This window comes from Coregonus lavaretus (genome assembly GCF_964263955.1).
Source record: "Coregonus lavaretus genome assembly, chromosome: 10".
Classification (NCBI taxonomy): domain Eukaryota; kingdom Metazoa; phylum Chordata; class Actinopteri; order Salmoniformes; family Salmonidae; genus Coregonus; species Coregonus lavaretus.
In genome coordinates, this window is record NC_139997.1 from 45,111,125 (window position 1) to 45,130,965 (window position 19,841).

Sequence of the window (19,841 nt, forward strand, 5' to 3'; positions counted from 1 at the left end):
AGTAAATGCAAGTTAGTCATCTTCAGACTAAAATACCCCTAAACAAAGCCTTTAACCCCTTGCTCTATAACCCCTAATTATCATAAATTTAAAGAATAATGTCAGTACCTGATTTCCAATCGAACTGCAATCCAGCCCAGTGATGCACATAGCCTCCAAAATGTAACTTTTATTGAAATAGAATTTGCCAAGCCCCTTGTAAAATCGTCATAACATCACATATCCTGTTAGGGAAAGATCTTGTAACCATAATCAGTACCAAACCCTTTTTGACTTGATCCTCTGCCACGTGACGTGATCACTTCCTGTATCTCCTCACTCCTCTCACTTAGCGTTCCTCTCATATGACAGAAGAACAGAGACACAACATAACATTTTAGTCGTTAATGCAGTCACTGAGTATTTCCAACCATTCAATATTCGTTTGTTCTACATGATTCACTGTAAGACTAAACTCAGAATTAAATAAATCGCTCCAAAACCTTTTATTTTTATTTTAATCCGTTATTTAATTCTTTAATTAAATGTATTATAATCCGCTACCATATATCTAATTTATAAATTCAATAGGCTACAAAACAAGTTTCATCTTTAACCAATCTTTAAACTAGAATACTCGTGTTAAACTCTCCCTGTGCCTATTTGTTCCGTCGTCTGTGTTCCTCTGTCTGCAGTTTAACCAATGTGTTGTTTTGCAGAATCCCACGCATGCGCAAATATCATTTACTAAATAGATCGCTCCAAACCATTTCATTTAATTTTAATAGTCTTATTTTAATTAATTATACTCCGTCAACATATATTTGATCTATAAATGTACTACATCTCGCCAAATAGTTTAACGTTCACATAACAGTTACTCTAATAATTTTAAAAGAGTCGTGTTCACCTCTCTCTTCCGGTAGCCCTTAAACCCCTGAACAAGAAACCCCAAACAAACATATGACCTTACGCCACCATTTTGTTTCGTCGACCGCATGTCGTAGATTTAGTGCCATAAACCAAAACGTGTCCTAATCTCGTGTCCTAAACTCCCCTTTCTGTAGTGTAGTGTCGCAAAATTAAACGCATGCGCACAACCATTCAAAAATACGTTTCCCCATGAAAGAATGATTCTCTCCTCTCTCCCCAAACAGAAAGAATAACAGCCAGCTGTAACTTCCCATGTCCCCTATAGTCAAACAACATTTAACAGCGCTCACAAAACATACAACCTGACTTACAAACACATAAACAAGTTTAAGAGACTTTCACCCGTCGCAACGGAATCTCTAAGGATACGTTAGCATGCAGCACACAACACAATTAGCCTTCAACCTTAGCAGTTAGCTTAGCCTACGGTACATCGTGACACAAAACACAATTAACACTAGCATCCAGCCACCATGATGTAGCCTGATTCACACTTTAGCCTTACAAAAATTAGCCTCAAGCCTTAGCATTTAGCATTTCGCCACGATGTACCACGTGACCCGAACCATACCATCAAGCCTTAGCAACGAGGCACCACGTGGCCTGAAACAATCCAGCCTTAGCTTCAGCCTCTAGCCAACAGCGGCCTACAACACAAATCAATATCCTGCACCGTGGCCAAATAAATAATCGTCCAATTCTCTCCCCGTCTAACTTTTTGTTGCCTTGAAAGATGAATCTCATATCAAGCGGTTACCCCCAACCAATTACCCGTCGGCCAGAGGCGGAGTATAACATAGATACACCAATTCACTTCATAATTTCCGCTTAAGAAATCAACCTGCCAAAGCCTACCACTTAACACAGGATTTGTAGCCCACTTAATAATAATAATAATTATTATTACAAGTCGCCTCGTTTCGAGGTCTTTTCCGTATTCCCGGTGCCCTAATTATGCAGATATCTCCCAACATATATTCTCTACCAATCCATTTGTACAATCCATTGTTGTAAACAGCGTTTACACATCAACCAAATTTAGAATATTTTCGTTCAGACTCCCAGTTAACAGCAACACCATACCTCAATAACGACCCAAGTACTTTTAACTGTGCACCGTCAAAGCCCTCTCCCCAATCAACGAAACGACTAGGGTCCAAAGTTTGTGAATAATCTCACCTTTAGCCGGCTTGAACAATAGTCAATTCACGAATCCAGGAAAGGGACCAATAACGATGCAATCAATATCTCAGCGGAGCCTCCATTATGTAGTGTATGTTATTCGTAGGTGTTACCGTCAATCAAGGAGTCTGCTCATACTGAACGTCGATCATAAGGTTTATTCAGATCATAAGCTTCAGCATGAGTAACAGGTGACATGACACCCGGAGAGCAGTAGTGTCGTCCAATTCTGATGTCTGCTCTGACCTATCTTCTTCGTGTACCCCTATTTATAACCAATGCAACAAGATGGCTCCCTCTGCTGGCCAGTTTTACAATACACTTCCTGTCTATTATATGTTACATTATACTAACAACCAACATTCCATTTCGTCATGAAAAACATTTAACAAAGGCATAATCTTCAGATACGATATGCTCAAATTTGATTGAGTGGAGGAGGAGAATAAGGGCTCATTGATTACTGAGCCGTGAGCTCTTGAACGGGACGATATTATTCTCCGCAGGGCAGAAAGTGTTCTTGAAAAAGTTTTCTCTTGAAAGCATGGCCAAATATAAGCCATGGCGGGTTGGTTGCTGTCTCTGTATCGTATTATTAGGTTCTATAATATCCATCTGTCTCTGCATACTAGCCTTCGGCGTATTTATCCACAGAAGATGCTCCGAGGACACGTTCAAGCACGCTGCGGTTTCTGCGGACTCGAAACTTTGCTCGGACATTGGCAGGTAAAGTAGAATATGGTCGCCTAGATCATACAGCTAGTTATAATAAATTATCATTTATTTAAAACATGTTATCTAAAGTTGTACTGCTCTAATGGGCTACCTATGATACATGGATTTGGTAGTCTGGTTAAACCGGTGTTGTTTGATGTTAATTTACCAAAATGGCCAAGTTCAACTGGGTTCAAGCTGCGTGCCATATCATGGACAATATAATTGTCATTTTAGTAGGGCAAGAACGCTCTTTACTGCAGTGATTACATAGTGTAGGCTATTCATTTTCAACTGATAGCCAAGGTGCAGTTAGGTATAAGCTGTTGGTAGCATAGACTACTAAATAGTAAGCAGTTTAAGAGATTTGAGGGGCTATCATGGAGATTATACAGAACTATTCATTGTATTGAACCCAAGTGACTTGATTCAACTGTGACTGATCAGATCTATAGCTTTACTTTTATTTTTTAAATGAAGTGTGCCAGTCAAGGGCAATGTCTGTAAATTCAGCACATTTACGCCTACAATAAGCATTTGTTATATTTTTTTATCAGTGACTTTTCCCATGTATTTTAAGCACATTCTGACACTTTTGCATATACTCAGTTGGTTTGGCCTTTCCATTCCTTTGATATAACCCCTAGCTTAGCATCAACGTTGTGTTAATGTGAGGGCTACTGTACCATGACCCTAAAATAGGTATAATTAAATCAAGCATGGCCAATAGTCAGCTCCCCCAGCAAAAACATGTACCTCAACAGAAACTCTTCAGCTGAGGAGATCAGCTTGCTTCTCTGTGTTATAGGTCATACCATTTCCCCTATCGCCTGCCAAGAGTTTCCACTCATGAGCAATGCATTTACTTGTTCAGTCGTGTGAAGTCATGTGAAAATCTCATAATTCTTTTGCAATAAATGAGGCATGAAGACACTCTACACTCTAAAAAAGGGTTCTTCAATTGTTCCCATTCGAGAACCTTTCATGGTTCCAGATAGAACCCTTTGTGGAAAGGGTTCTACATAGAACCCAAAAGGGTTCTACCTGGAACCAAAAAGGGTTCTTCAAAGTGTTCTCCTATGGTGACAGCCGAAGAACCCTTTTAGGTTCTAGATAGCACCTTTTATTCTGTTCAAATATTTTTTATTGAACACACACAAGAATGGTGTATAGGTATGAAAGACATGTGTACAGTTCTTATCTAAACATAAGAGAACAGACATGAACAACAAGACCCAGAGTTCTGGACACAAAACAAATATTACAAAACACGACATACAGAACAGGGACAGGTAGAAAGAAAAAGGGTAGATGTAACCCCCCCACTTATACCCCCCTTTATCCCCCCCCTATTCCACCCTATTCCCCTCCCGACTGCTCGAGTGTCGGGGCCAGCACACGCTGCCCAAAGGTATATATAAATATGACAATTGAGAGTGCGTTAAAAAGTACAAATTCACAGCACCGACTGGTCCAGGTAAGAGAGGAAAGGCTGCCAGATTTGATCAAATGTTGATAATTTATTGTTCAGAATATATCTAATTCTTTCTAAGTGTACAGTTTTTGCCACTTCGCTGAGCCATAATTTGGTAGAGGGCGCTTCCCTCCTTTTCCAAAACAACAAGATTCATTTTTTTGCCGAGATGAGACTGTAAGAGATGAGTTGTTTTTGGGAGTTGGTTAATCCGTTTAGGGAGTCGGACACTCCCAGGATTATCAGAAGCGGGTCTGGGTCTATTGAAGTCTCCAGAACTTCAGAGAGGACCCCAAATATTCCACACCAATAACCATACAGACTAGAGCATAGGGCAAAGCAGTGGAGTAGTGTACCCTGCTCAGCCTGACATTTATCACACATAGGGGATGTATCAGGAAATATCCTATGCAGTTTAGTTTTGGAATAGTGCAATCTGTGTAATACCTTAAATTGTATGAGACGATGTCTGGAGTTAATGGAGCAGGTGTGGATATACTCCAAGCTATCCTCCCAGTCTGCCACCGAAATATCAGTCCCTAGTTCTTCCTCCAATTTTGCCTTAATGGCATCTGTAGAGGGGATAGCACCTTTTATTCTAAGAGTGTAGATGTCCAGATGACCCAACATGCATGCACCACCTGACTGGAGGAGAGAGGATGTAAGCACAATTAAAGTTGGACCTACTTTTATGTGGTGGGACATTTCCGCAGGGTGTACAAACTAAACAAGCTTTGTGTTGACACCATGGCCTCTCAGATCCCCCTACTGTCTCCTCTGTTGTTGTTTAACAAAGAGAGGGAAGGAGAAAGGACAAGGCTTTTAATACTTACATTTACATTTACATTTTAGTCATTTAGCAGACGCTCTTATCCAGAGCGACTTACAGTTAGTGAATACATATTTTTATTTTTATTTTTTTTATACTGGCCCCCCGTGGGAATCGAACCCACAACCCTGGCGTTGCAAACGCCATGCTCTATCAACTGAGCTACATCCCTGCCGGCCATTCCCTCCCCTACCCTGGATGACGCTGGGCCAATTGTGCGCCGCCCATGAGTCTCCCGGTCGTGGCCGGCTGCGACAGAGCCTGGATACGAACCAGGATCTCTAGTGGCACAGTTAGCACTGCGATGCAGTGCCTTAGACCACTGCGCCACTATTTTTTGACCCTATCCTTGGAAAGACCTTTATTAGCACTTGAAGGGAAGTTATTATTTTGGGATTGTGTATAGTAGGCAGAATCTACCGCACATCCAGAGCTGATAGGTGAAGGTGCTGGAAGCAAAAGGCTAAACTGGCGAGATAGGAAGAAGTCTCTGCACACTTCCATTCAGATACGCATTTCTTTAATTGTAGCTGAGCTTTCGCTTTTCTACACCGATGATCATACACAATTATTGCCTGATGATCTTCTGAACTTCCCAATACCTTTCTGATGCATTTTAATCACTTCAAACCATACAGTGCCTTACAAAAGTATTCATCCCCCTTTGTGTTTTTCCTGTTTTGTTGCATTACAACCTTTAATTTAAATTGATTTTTATTTGGATTTCATGTAATGGACATACACAAAATAGTCCAAATTGGTGAAGTGAAATGAAAAAAATAACTTGTTTCAAAAAATTCTAATAAATAAATAACGGAAAAGTGGTGCATGCATATGTATTCACCCCCTTTGCTATGAAGCCCCTAAATAAGATCTGGTGCAACCAATTACCTTCAGAAGTCACATAATTATTTAAATAAAGTCCACCTGTCTGCAACACCACTAAGCAAGGGGCACCACCAAGCAAGCGGCACCATGAAGACCAAGGAGCTCTCCAAACAGGTCAGGGACAAAGTTGTGGAGAAGTACACATCAGGGTTGGGTTATAAAAAAATATCCAACACTTTGAACATCCCACGGAGCACCATTAAATCCATTAATAATAAATGGAAAGAATATGGCACCACAACGGACCAGACAAGGAGGGCATTAATCAGAGAGGCAACAAAGACAACAAAGATAACCCTGAAGGAGCTGCAAAGCTCCACAGCGGAGATTGGAGTATCTGTCCATAGGACTACTTTAAGCCGTACACTCCACAGAGCTGGGCTTTACGGAAGAGTGGCCAGAAAAAAAAGTTATTGCTTAAAGAAAATAATAAGCAAACACGTTTGGTGTTCGCCAAAAGGCATGTGGGAGACTCCCCAAAAATATGGAAGAAGCTACTCTGGTCAGATGAGACTAAAATTGAGCTTTTTTGCCATCAAGGAAAACTCTATGTCTGGCGCAAACGCAACACTTCTCATCACGCCGAGAACACCATCCCCACAGTGAAGCATGGTGGTGGCAGCATCATACTGTGGGGATGTTTTTCATCGGCAGGGACTGGGAAACAGGTCAGAATTGAAGGAATGATGGATGGTGTTAAATACAGGGAAATTCTTGAGGGAAACCTGTTTCAGTCTTCCAGAGATTTGAGACCGGGACGGAGGTTCACCTTCCAGCAGGACAATGACCCTAAGCATACTGCTAAAGCAACAGTCAAGTGGTTTAAGGGGAAACATTTAAATGTCTTGGAATGGCCTAGTCAAAGCCCAGACCTCAATTCAATTGAGAATCTGTGGTATGACTTAAAGATTGCTGTACACCAGCGGAACCCATCCAACCTGAAGGAGCTGGAGCAGTTTTACCTTGAAGAATGGGCAAAAACCCCAGTAGCTAGATGTGCCAAGCTTATAGAGACATACCCCAAAAGACTTGCAGCTGTAATTGTTGCAAAAGGTGGCTCTACAAAGTATTGACTGGGGGGGTGAATAGTTATGCACGCTAAAGTCTTCTGTTTTTTTGTTTTATTTCTTGTTTGTTTCACAATAAAAAATATTTTGTATTTTCAAAGTGGTAGGCATGTTGTGTAAATCAAATTATACAAACCCCCCAAAAATCTATTTTAATTCCAGGTTGTAAGGCAACAAAATAGGAAAAATGCCAAGGGGTGTTAATACTTTCACAAGCCACTGTACTTACATTTACATTTTACTTCCTTCAGCTTGAAATACTTTCAAAGTACTGTCAGGGACCCAAATAAAAAAGTAAACATTGGCTGTTGATTACATTAAGTTTTTTACATGGTTGGGTCGCAAAACATTTTTTTATATCCAAATGGGGTCAAGGGCCAACAAAAAAGTTTGGGAACCCCTGCTGTATTGTGGGCTGTGTTTCCAGAGATATACTGCTACAAGGAGGATCGGCAGTAGATGGCGCCATTGCAGCTCTGTTGTGCACCTCACTGGTCAACCCTCAGAGCATGGGCCTGGGAGGAGGCTCCATATTCACTGTTAGGGACAAAACTGGTGAGTCTGTTCTTTACTGATCTTTGCATTTGTGGTACTTTACTGTGGGGTTTACCCAATAAGGTTTGTTGTGGAATTGTATAACCTCTGCATTTCTTTATCTATCTATTCTCAGGCAAGGTGAAAACCTTCAGTTCGAGAGAAACTGTCCCACAGTCATTCAAAGCTGATCTGCTGAAGGGCTGTCCCACATCTGTCACATTTATCACAGGTAGGTAGACCTGCCAATAAATAAATGAATGAATGGATGGATGGATCAATACACAGTATGAATGTGTATACATTGCATGACAACAGTTAACTGATTTTTACTTTTAAATTCAAATAACTCCCAGACCAGTAAAGGAGTAATGCATTTTAGCCATTCTAACATCAAATGTGAGCAAACTACAACACCATTTCTATACCCCTTCCATGTCTAGTCTTGCTCTCTGTCCTGGAATGTGGCAGGATGTCACACCTCTCTTTTTGCTTGTGTGTTAGGGCTCAGACACTCCAATTGCGTTTGCTGACCGGGAGTACTTAGCACCTCTGAACAGAGTGCCAGCGGTCATTTGTTTACCGAGTGTGCACAGATTTTACATCAAAAAACAAACAAAAAAATTGTCATTTAGCAGACGCTCTTATCCAGAGCGACTTACAGTTAGTGAGTGCATACATTTTTATACTGGCCCCCCGTGGGAATCGAACCCACAACCCTGGCGTTGCAAGCGCAATGCTCTACCAACTGAGCTACACGGGGTAGCATCGTGTGAAAATGTCGGCAGTAAGACGTTTACAGCGGGTGGTTCCTAAAACACAGCGCGCTGAACGATCAGCAGACAAACACTAAATCCACATTCAGTGCGGTGTGTGCAAGCTTTAACATCTCTTTTTGCTTGTGTGGACCCTGGCAGGTAGTCAGTGGATTGGCGTTCCTGGAGAGTTGCGTGGGTATGAGATGGTTCACAGACTGTATGGGAAGCTGCCCTGGGCCAAGCTGTTTGAGCCCACCATTAGACTGGCCAGAGAGGGATTCCCTCTGCCACCCTTCCTGGGATACCTCCTTAACATCACACTCATAGGAGACCGGGTGAAAGAAACATCACTCTGGTAGTAAGACATCTCACACTTACAGACAGGAACTCAAATATGTACATTTGTTTTCATTCTAACCATACTCTAAGGACTCTGGTGTTAAATGAAGTCATTGAGGATTGCACTTGTTTCGATTGATTGTAATGGTGTATGTATTGAAATTGTAGTATTGTACCTTGTAGTTTTTTTCTTGTTTAATTTGGAATGTAAATTTGATTGATTGTGAAAATGTTTGTATTCAGGGCACCATTATAAATGAGACCTTGGTCTCAATTGGGCTCCATTGAATAAATACAAGTAAGATACGCTTAAATTGCATTTATCCAAATGTCAGGTCAATAAAGTAGTTTCATAGTGCATAAAGTACATGTATCTGAGGACTTTTCAGTCAGAAAAGTCCAGATATCCAGTCCTATTACCCTAGCAATGAAGCTAATAAACTTGTTTAGAGTTTGACACCTTCACTGTAGTCTTGATCTGTGGGCTCAGACCAAGTTCTCATCCGTATGGTTATGCGGTACTATACACAGACAGATTGCAGAGGCTTTCCTGAGTACAGACTGTAGACCAGTGGAGGTTGCTGAGGGGAGGACGGCTCATAATAATGGCGGGAACGGAGCAAATGGAATGGCATCAAACACCTGGAAACCATGTGTTTGATGTATTTGATACCATTCCACTTATTCCCCTCCCCAATTAAGGTGCCACCAACCTCCTGTGCTGCAGACACAGACAGACTGCAGAGGCTTTCCTGAATACAAACTGCAGATACAGACAGACTGCAGAGGCGTTTCCTCGTCTCGGCTCCTCTCCTCTCCTCTTCCTTTTACAGAACAGACGTGTGAGCAGTAGCACAGGAGCTGTGTGGGGAATGTGCCCTTGGCACCCCAGCAGATGGAGAGGGGGATTCACATATACTCAGGGATAATATGAGAATGGAGATATTAATGAAATTACAGAGATCTAATGTTTGACAGTTGCAAATATTCTGTTCTATCACTGTAATCCAATAAAGTCTCATAACATCCGGATACCACTGTATAATAATGCATGTTTATGTTTGTTCTCTGGTCTTTTCTCTGTTTATGGTTGGTATGGTATATTAAAGGCATTCCCCTCTTCCAGTGAGGTGTTCTGCCACAAGAACAAGACGGTGCTGGGCATAGGAGACACATTGAAGTTCCCTAAACTGGCGGAAACCATGGAAACCATTGCAGAACAAGGGGCAGATGCCTTTTACACTGGCCAAATTGGACTTGACTTGATCCAAGACGTAAAAGCAGCAGGTGGGCGAGATTTATGTCTAAATGAGAAAGTGCGAGAGAGAGAGCGAGAGAGGGAGGGAGGGAGAGAAAGGGGGAGAAATGTAGAGGGAAAAGCAGTATCCAAAAAAACATTTTCATGAAAACTCCAGATTGTTATATTTTCTTGTCCGTGCAAGGATTGCTAACATGGATGGACATACTTTGCTCCTCATTATATTTTAGGTGGGACCCTTACCATGAAGGATCTGAAGTCATTCCGAGTCAGAGTGGAGGATGCCTGGACTGTTCCTCTGGGAGATTACCAGATGCACATCCCTCCACCTCCTGCAGGGGGAGCCATGCTCGCCTTCATCCTCAACCTCGTTAAAGGTACCTAATGTGGTAGAACACTTTCACAAATCTTTCAACTCAAGTCAGGCAACAGCTACAGCTATATCCAGAATTGTGAAATATTGCTTTGTAACCATTATTTTTAAAGTGTGTTGATGGTGTGGCATTGTGGTAGCTCACAATCATTGAACAGTTCCAAAATGTACCTTCACCAGGTAGTAGAGATTTGACTGGCTGTTTGTGACCTTTCCCAGGGTTCCATTTCACCCCCAGGTCGATGGAGGGGGACCAGAAGGTCCTGACCTATCACCACTACATAGAGGCAGCTAAATTTGCTAACGGACAGAGGAGGAGCATTCACGATCCTGTATTCAACACTAAAAAAGTAAGGATCTAAGAGAACTGCCTCTCTATAAGTGTACTCTGTACTTTTACACACTAATATGTGAAATCATAATTTTTTTTAATGTAGGATGCATCGTATATGGTGGACTCTGACTTTGCTGATCAGATCAGGCTATTGATCAGTGAAGACCGTACCTACAACGACTCCTACTACAACATAACACCTTCCCCTGATCGCTTTGGGACCACACACGTGTCAGTCCTGGCTGAAGATGAATCTGCAGTCTCTGTCACAAGCACCATCAACCAAATGTGAGCCTCTACCCTCACTGAGATAGAGAACATTGCAGAACAGTACATCCCTCTAAATAGAACACTGTCTACTGTATTAGAACACAATCTCCTTCTAAATAGTAATATAACCAATGTCTCGACGGAAAATAAACCAGCTAACACTGTAGCTTTTGGAGTTGTGTACTCATTTCTCCCGGCTAATAAAGCAGTCTTTCTTTCTCTCCCTCCAGTTTTGGTGCAGGGATTTACTCTCGTAGAACAGGCATCATTCTCAACAACGAGCTGGCTGACTTCTGTTTTAGAGCAGAGAGAGTCAGTGCAGGTACATAGATAACATCTTCAATTTAGTAACCTTTTTAAATGAATGTATCACTTAGGACTACCTGTATAACCTTTAACTGGTCTTCATGGGGTGATATCTTATTATATTAGTCTATGGGTGATATCTGTGTGTATAACTTTGTCTCATTCCTCACAGGTGAACAGCCTCCCTCTTCAATGGCTCCAGCTATACTCAGCTCTGGGAAAAATACCCTTGTAATTGGGGGATCAGGGGGTAGCATGATCACGACCGCCATGGCCCTGGTGAGTCTATTGAGTCAGGTGTCTTAACCAATTTCTACCACGTCACAAGTCTGACTGTTCCTTTTCAACCCAGCACCTTTCTTTTTTTTAGAAAGGGATTCATAGAGCCTCATCAACTCTCTCTCTCTCTCTCTCTCTCTCTCTCTCTCTCTCTCTCTCTCTCTCTCTCTCTCTCTCTCTCTCTCTCTCTCTCTCTCTCTCTCTCTCTCTCTCTCTCTCTCTCTCTCTCTCTCTCTCTCTCTCTCTCTCTCTCTCTCTCTCTCTCTCTCTCCAGTCCATAATGAACCACCTTTGGTTGGGGATGAGTTTGAAAGATGCCATTGCTTCTCCTGTAGTGTTTGTCGATGGCAACAACAATGTGATGTTTGAGCGTGGCTTTGATAAGGTAATATCCTTTCATTAAATCAATGACAAATGACAGCCAAGGTCACTGCAATTGGCTGTCGAGTGATGACAAAGTGATGTCTATTTTTTTATAGCTAATATCTGCTTGATTGTAATAGCTGCCTGAGAGCAGTGACCATTTGAGAGACATACAGTCAAATCATGATTTTGAAGTGGAATGAGTAAGGGACTGTGAGTGGTGTTTTTTTGTTGTTGCCTAACTGTCTGTCTGTGCTCTCAGTCAGTGATAGAGGCCCTAAAGGTCATTGGACACAGAGTGACTGATTACCCATACTTCTTCAACGTGGTCAATGCTGTGGCCAAGGAGGACGAATGCATCACAGCCGTGTCAGACGTCAGGAAGCAGGGCAAAGCTGCTGGCTACTGACCAATAGGACACCAGGACACTAAGAGTTTACCAAGACCAGGTGTGTCCTTACTAAGGCATACAGCCAATTAATTGGCCTCAGAACACTGTAGAGTAGGTCCAAGAGGACTATCATTTTTGTGAGATTTATTTTTGTAGTTCAATTATCTTTATATATGAAATATGTTTTCTAAACCAACAGTCCAAGAGCCTTAAGGAGAATCAAATGGTCCTCTTGATGAATGACCAAGTACATAAAATTAAATGCTTGTTTTTAATGACTAACTGTGCAGTACACATACAGTATAGCACAAGGGAGGTCCTGAAGGAATTCAAATGGGAAGAGAAGGTCAGTACAGCCTGTCAGCCTGTACTAACATGGGACTCATACTGTGACCACAAGGACTTGTCAGATTCAGGACAGGACATGTTACAACTCAATCCTCCAAGTAAATGTATTAGTCCCTCTCTGGAGTGTTGCAGCAATACTCTCAGAGACTCACACTTTGAGATAAAACAGGCTTTTTACAGCCCCCTTCACAGTGTCAGAAAGGAATTCCACGGCCTAAAAATAGTAAAGCACCCTTTGCTGCCCAATCAGTTTGCTGCCTGATCTTAGTAAACTGGTGAAGAGAATTGTGTTTGACCAAATAGAACAAGCTAACTACTGACTTTCAGCATGCGTATAGAGAAGAGCACTGAACTTGTACTGCACTGACTCAGATGACAGATGATTGGTTAAAATAAATGGATAATAAGATGATAGTTGAAGCTGTATTGTTAGATTTCAGTGCAGCCTTTGATGTTATTGATAATAAATTGTTATTGAAGAAACTCACTTTGGCTTTACATCACTTGCCATCACATGGTTGTAGAGTTATTTATCCAATAGAACCCAGAGAGTGTTCTTCAATGGAAACTTCATTAACATCAGATATGTACAGTACGGTGTCCCTCAGGGCAGTTGCCTTGGGCCGTTACTCTTCTCTTTTTACAAATGATTTGCCACTGGTCTTACACAAAGCTAGAATAACTATGTATGCGGATGATTCCACACTCTACATGTCAGCACCCAAAGCCAGTGGGCTCACTGGAATTCTAAAAAAGGAGAGAGTCAGTTTTAGAATGGGTGAATAATAATAAACTGGTCTTAAATACATCTAAAACTAAAAGCATTGTATTTGGTTCAAAACATTCTCTAAGTTAAGCAGGCGGGTGTTAAGAAGCGTGGTTTGGCGGGTCATGTTTCAGAGGACATAAAGGGTTGTGCATAAAGGGTGTGACCGTTGAGCAAGTTGAGGAAGCTAAACTCCTAGGTATAACACTGAATGGTCAATTATCATGGTCAAGTCATATTGACAAAGTTCTTGTGAAGATGGGGGGGGGTATGTCTTCTATAAAAAGAGGTTCTACGTTTTTGACACATCAACTTGCCATATATAACAAGGCAATTACAAATGCCAGACGGGCTCATTTTTCTAACTTGATCACTAATAATCCGAATAATTTGAGAGTGCTCTTCTCGACCATTGATGGACTGATAAATCCTACCCCCGCAAACCTATGTGAACTTTCCTCCACATCTAAATGTGAATAGTTTGCGGCATATTTCAGAGATAAGATAACAAACATTAGGCTGGGTATCAGTCAAGCAAGACCTGATGAGAAGTTTGATATGTGCCCTAGCCTACCTCGCAAAGGCACTATGGATTTATTTTCCCTGGTTGACACAGACATGCTCAGAAAAGTGATATCACAACTTAAGCCTTCTACCTGCCTTCTCGATCCTATCCCCACCACTTTCTTCAAAACAGTTTTTAATTGTATATCTGAAGAAGTGCAAGCTATTGTTAATCACTCCCTGTTCACAGGCACTTTCTGCGCTGCACTAAAAACTACTATGCTGAAACCCATTCTGAAGAACAGTAATCTAGATTCTTCAGCTCTTAGCAATTTTCCGCCCATCTCCAACTTTCCATTCTGAAGCAAAATTCTGGAGAATTTTTTTTTTAAGTGCCAACTGTATTTTTGAAAAATTCCAATCTGGTTTTCGTGCCCACCACAGCACAGAGACAGCCTTAGTTAAAGTGGTAAATGATCTTAGAGCCAACACAGATGCCAAACAGCTCTCCGTCCTTAGATTTAGGTGCTGCATTTGACACTGTTGACCATGATGTCCTTCTGGACAGACTCGAGAGATGGGTTGGCCTCTCTGGTCCAGTTCTAAATTGGTTCAGGACCTATTTAACTGGTCAATAGTTTTTTTGTGACCCTTGGTGAACATAACTCAGAGAAAACACGTATCACATGTGGCGTTCCATAAGGTTTGATTTTGGGTCCGGTTCTGTTCAGTTTATATGTTACACCTTGGTTGCGGTATCAGACAGCATAGCATTGATTTTCACTGCCACGCAGACGATACACAACTTTACATTTCTGTGTCACCAGAGAATTTTAGCACCACAGATAAATTATTAGACTGTATTAAATACTTGGATTTCTCACAACTTCCTCCAGCTAAATCAAGACAAGACCGATGTACTTATTTTTGGAGCCAAAGCACAGAGAGAGAAAATGGCTGCACATTTTAATTCACGGGGGAAAAAAATTAAACACCAGGTAAAAAACCTAGGTGTTTATTTTAGATTCTGAACTCAATTCGAATCACACATTAGGAATGTGACCAAAATAGCTTTTTACCACCTGAGGAACATTGCCAAGGCGCGGCCATTTCTCTCTCCGGCTGGTACAGAGAGACTCGTCCATGGTGTTATTACCAGCAGGCTTGACTACTGTAATGCTCTCCTGTCTGGTCTACGCAAGAAAGCCATTGGTCAAATGCAAAACATACAGAATGTTGCAGCACGGGTACTGACCAAGACCAGAGCACACATTACACTGGTTTAAGGTCTCTGCATGTGAGTTTTAGAATTCATTTTAAGATTCTTCTATTGGTTTTTAAATCAATCCACAATTGTGCACCCCAATACATGTCAGGCATGTTTTTAAGTTATGTACCTAGTAGGTCCCTCAGGCCCTCTGGCACTGGCCTTTTAACTATCCCAAAGTCTAGGACCAAGAGGCATGCCCCCAGCCTCTGGAATAGCCTGCCAGAGAACCTCGGGGGGCCGAAACTGTGGACATATTTAAAATAAATCTCAAAACTCACCTTTTTAGCCTTGCTTTTCCTTAGGGTGCTTTTTAGTCGTTCAGTTTTTGTTATTATTTTGTTTTTTATCCTTGTGTAGTAAATATTTCAGTTTTTATTTTCATTGTTTTTATAATTTTTTTCCTGTGAAGCACGTTGCATTCCATGTCTGAAATGTGCTGTATAAATAAAGTTTGATTCGATTTGTACTAGTTGTTCAGGCTCTGGTCTTGTCCCATCTTGATTACTGTCCGGTAATGGTCAAGTGCAGCAAAGAATGACCTAGAAAAGCTGCAGCTGGCTCAAAACAGAGCAGCACACCTTGCCCTTAACTGCACATACAGAGCTAACATCAACAACATGCATGGCAGTATTTCCTGGTTGAAGGTCGACGAGAGATTAACTGATTCTCTTCTAGTTTTTATGAGAAATATTACTGTGTAGAAAATTCCGGATTGTCTGCATAATCAAATAACTTTCAGCTCAGACACCCATACATAACCCACAAGACATGCCACCAAGGGTCTCTTCACAGTCCCCAAGTTCAAAACAAATTCACGGTAATGCACTGTATTATACAGAGCCATGATCGATCGCATGGAACTCCCTTCCATCTCCAATTACTCAAGCAAACAGCATAATCACCTTTAAAAAACTGATAAAACAACATCTCATGGAATGGCGGGAACTGTGAGGGGACACACACACACACACGCACACACAGACACACTAACACAAAAAAATGTGTAGTATTGTTTGTATATTACATTTCTGTGACTGTCCTGTGTTTTGTTACTTGTCAAATGTTGTGTTTCTTGTGGACCCCAGGAAGAGTAGCTGCTGCTTCTGCCAACGCTAATGGGGATTCAAACAAACAAACAGTACATTGTAATAGAATCTACATCCAAAATAACAAGTACATTGGTTAGAGTTCTGAATGCTGGTGAGATAGTGCCATTGTGCAATCTTACAGAAGCTATAATAACACGTGTGACCAGAATGTGAAAAATAATGTACACTGATGTCCATACAATGAGAGTACTTTTGATGTATTGCATTGACATCACCAGGGCCTGTTGTTGTCACATATGTACAGGTTTATATTGATCCCCTCCAGGTCTATTAAAACTTCAACCAGTGTTAACTTTTAGCATTTAGCCCTGTCACGTCTGAGATTAATACTAATTACTTTGACTTATTCTGTTTGCCCTACAGGAAGTGAGAACAGCTTTTTTTAAACAAAGGCAGTAATAGCAATGAGATGTGTTTCAATAGTAGAGCTTATGAATGAGTAATGATCTCTAAAAATGGATCCTCCCAGGCACTAGATGTGAATTATGAAAACATGCAAATCTGGTGTCTGGTGTTCATGTGGGATCATTTGGAGTAAATGAGCTCAGTCTTTGGTATAGATGTAGGATCTTAATTTGAGCCAGTTTGCTACAGCAGGAAAATAATCCTACAGCAACAGGAAATGTGAATTATTATGTGGATAAAAATTAATGGACATTTTTGTAGGGGTTGATACATTTACCATAAGGGAAACTCAAGTCTGAAATGTAAAAGTGGAAATCAAAAACTTCAGAAGCCTTTTTAAACCTCAAAAACACTACAAGTTTTACATTTCCTGCATTGCAGGAAGTTTTTCCTGCAACAGGGTGGACAAATTAAGATCCTACATCTGTAAGTGGCAGAGTGTTTCGTCAGGTTTAGCTAAATGATAGTAAGGCTCTCGGTGACACTCAGGAAAATGCTTGAATAAAGCCTTAGTTAATCAACTTTCCAATACAGCATGTTGTCTGTCCAGGGTATTTCAAAGCTGTAAAATAATTACGGTAAAATTGTTGTTGAATGCTTTGCCTCTAAGTTTTTGTCTCTGTTTTGTATCCTGCTTTCCAATGTCTAATTATACAGTGAGAGATGTGGTATGACCCTGTCAGAAGTTACAGTATTTATGAGGTCATGTCATGAACTGTTGTTGAAATCTGTTGATGGGAAATTATTGTTAGTCATATAAACTCAGCAAAAAAAGAAAAGTCCTCTCACTGTCAACTGCGTTTATTTTCAGCAAACTTAACATGTGTAAATATTTGTATGAACATAACAAGATTCAACAACTGAGACATAAACTGAACAGACATGTGACTAACAGAAATGGAATAATGTGTCCCTGAACAAAGGGGGTGTAAAAATCAAAAGTAACAGTCAGTATCTGGTGTGGCCACCAGCTGCATTAAGTACCTCAGTGCATCTCCTCCTCATGGACTGCACCAGATTTGCCAGTTCTTGCTGTGAGATGTTACCCCACTCTTCCACCAAGGCACCTGCAAGTTCCCGGACATTTCTGGGAGGAAAGGCCCTAGCCCTCATCCTCCGATCCAACAGGTCCCAGACGTGCTCAATGGGATTGAGATCCGTGCTCTTTGCTGGCCATGGCAGAACACTGACATTCCTGTCTTGCAGGAAATCACGCACAGAACGAACAGTATGGCTGGTGGCATTGTCTTGCTGGAGGGTCATGTCAAGATGAGCCTGCAGGAAGGGTACCACATGAGGGAGGAGGATGTCTTCCCTGTAACGCACAGCGTTGAGATTGCCTGCAATGACAACAAGCTCAGTCCGATGATGCTGTGACACACCGCCCCAGACCATGACGGACCCTCCACCTCCAAATCGATCCCGCTCCAGAGTACAGGCCTCAGTGTAACGCTCATTCTTTCGATGATAAACGCGAAACCGACCATCACCCCTGGTGAGACAAAACCGTGACTCGTCAGTGAAGAGCACTTTTTGCCAGTCCTGTCTGGTCCAGCGACGGTGGGTTTGTGCCCATAGGCGACGTTGTTGCCGGTGATGTCTGGTGAGGACCTGCCTTACAACAGGCCTACAAGCCCTCAGTCCAGCCTCTCTCAGCCTATTGTGGACAGTCTGAGCACTGATGGAAGGAATGTGCGTTCCTGGTGTAACTCGGGCAGTTGTTGTTGCCATCCTGTACCTGTCCCGCAGGTGTGATGTTCGGATGTACCGATCCTGTGCAGGTGTTGTTACACGTGGTCTGCCACTGCGAGGACGATCAGCTGTCCGTCCTGTCTCCCTGTAGCGCTGTCTTAGGCGTCTCACAGTACGGACATTGCAATTTATTGCCCTGGCCACATCTGCAGTCCTCATGCCTCCTTGCAGCATGCCTAAAGTACGTTCACGCAGATGAGCAGGGACCCTGGGCATTTTTCTTTTGGTGTTTTTCAGAGTCAGTAGAAAGGCCTCTTTAGTGTCCTAAGTTTTCATAACTGTGACCTTAATTGCCTACCGTCTGTAAGCTGTTAGTGTCTTAACGACCGTTCCACAGGTGCATGTTCATTAATTGTTTATGGTTCATTGAACAAGCATGGGAAACAGTGTTTAAACCCTTTACAATGAAGATCTGTGAAGTTATTTGGATTTTTACGAATTATCTTTGAAAGACAGGGTCCTGAAAAAGGGACGTTTCTTTTTTTGCAGAGTTTAGTTAACAGTGCTATGAAAAAGTATTTGCCCCCTTTCTAGTTTTCTCTGTTTTTGCATATTTGTGATACTGCATGTTATCAGATCTTCAACCAAAACCTAATATTAGATAAAGGGAACATAAGTGAACAAATAACACAACAATTACATATTTATTTCATTTATTTCATAAACAATGTTATGCAACACCCAATTCCCCTGTGTGAAAAAGTAATTGCCCCCTTACACTCAATAACTGGTTGTGCCACCTTTAGCTGCAATGACTCCAACCAAATGCTTCCTGTAGTTGTTGATCAGTCTTTCATGTCGCTGTGGAGGAATTTTGGCCCACTCTTCCATGCAGAACTGCTTTAACTCAGTGACGTGTGGGTTTTCAAGCTTGAGCTGCTCGTTTCAAGTCCTGCCACAACATCTCAATTGGGATTAGGTCTGGACTTTGACTAGGCCATTCCAAAACTTCCAATTTGTTGCTTTTTAGCAATTTTCATGTAGACTTGATTGTGTGTTTTGGATCATTGTCTTGCTGCATGACCCAGCTGCGCTTCAGCTTCAGCTCACATATGAATGGTCTGACATTCTCCTGTAGAATTCTCTGATACAGAGCAGAATTCATGGTTCCTTCTATTAAGGCAAGTCGTCCAGGTCCTCAGGCAGCAAAGCATCCCCAAACCATCACACCACCACCACCATGCTTGACCTTTGGTATGATGTTCTTACTGTGGAATGCAGTGTTTGGTTTTCACCAGGCACAATGAGACCCATCTCGTCCAAAAAGTTGACTCAAGTTTGCCAAAATGCACCTGGATGATCATCAAGACTCTTGGAAGAACGTTCTATGGACAGATGATTCAAAAGTATGCCTGGTGAAAACCAAATGTCAGACCATCCGTCTGTGAGCTGAAGCTGAAGCGCAGCTGGGTCATG

The 19,841-nt window shown here is 41.7% G+C and overlaps 1 protein-coding gene across 1 annotated transcript; it reads left to right on the plus strand.

Moving 5' to 3' along the window:
• Positions 1-2,555: 2,555 nt before the first annotated feature.
• Positions 2,556-12,289, plus strand: LOC311136359 (glutathione hydrolase 5 proenzyme-like; the record flags this gene model as incomplete). Its single annotated transcript, XM_084170466.1, has 12 exons — positions 2,556-2,820; positions 7,494-7,621; positions 7,737-7,832; positions 8,518-8,713; positions 9,824-9,984; positions 10,186-10,332; positions 10,548-10,678; positions 10,766-10,950; positions 11,163-11,254; positions 11,411-11,517; positions 11,792-11,902; positions 12,143-12,289. The coding sequence occupies exons 1-12, from the start codon at positions 2,639-2,641 to the stop codon at positions 12,287-12,289; spliced, it is 1,683 nt and encodes a 560-aa protein (XP_084026592.1). The 5' UTR covers positions 2,556-2,638.
• Between the last annotated feature and the right edge of the window lie 7,552 nt (positions 12,290-19,841).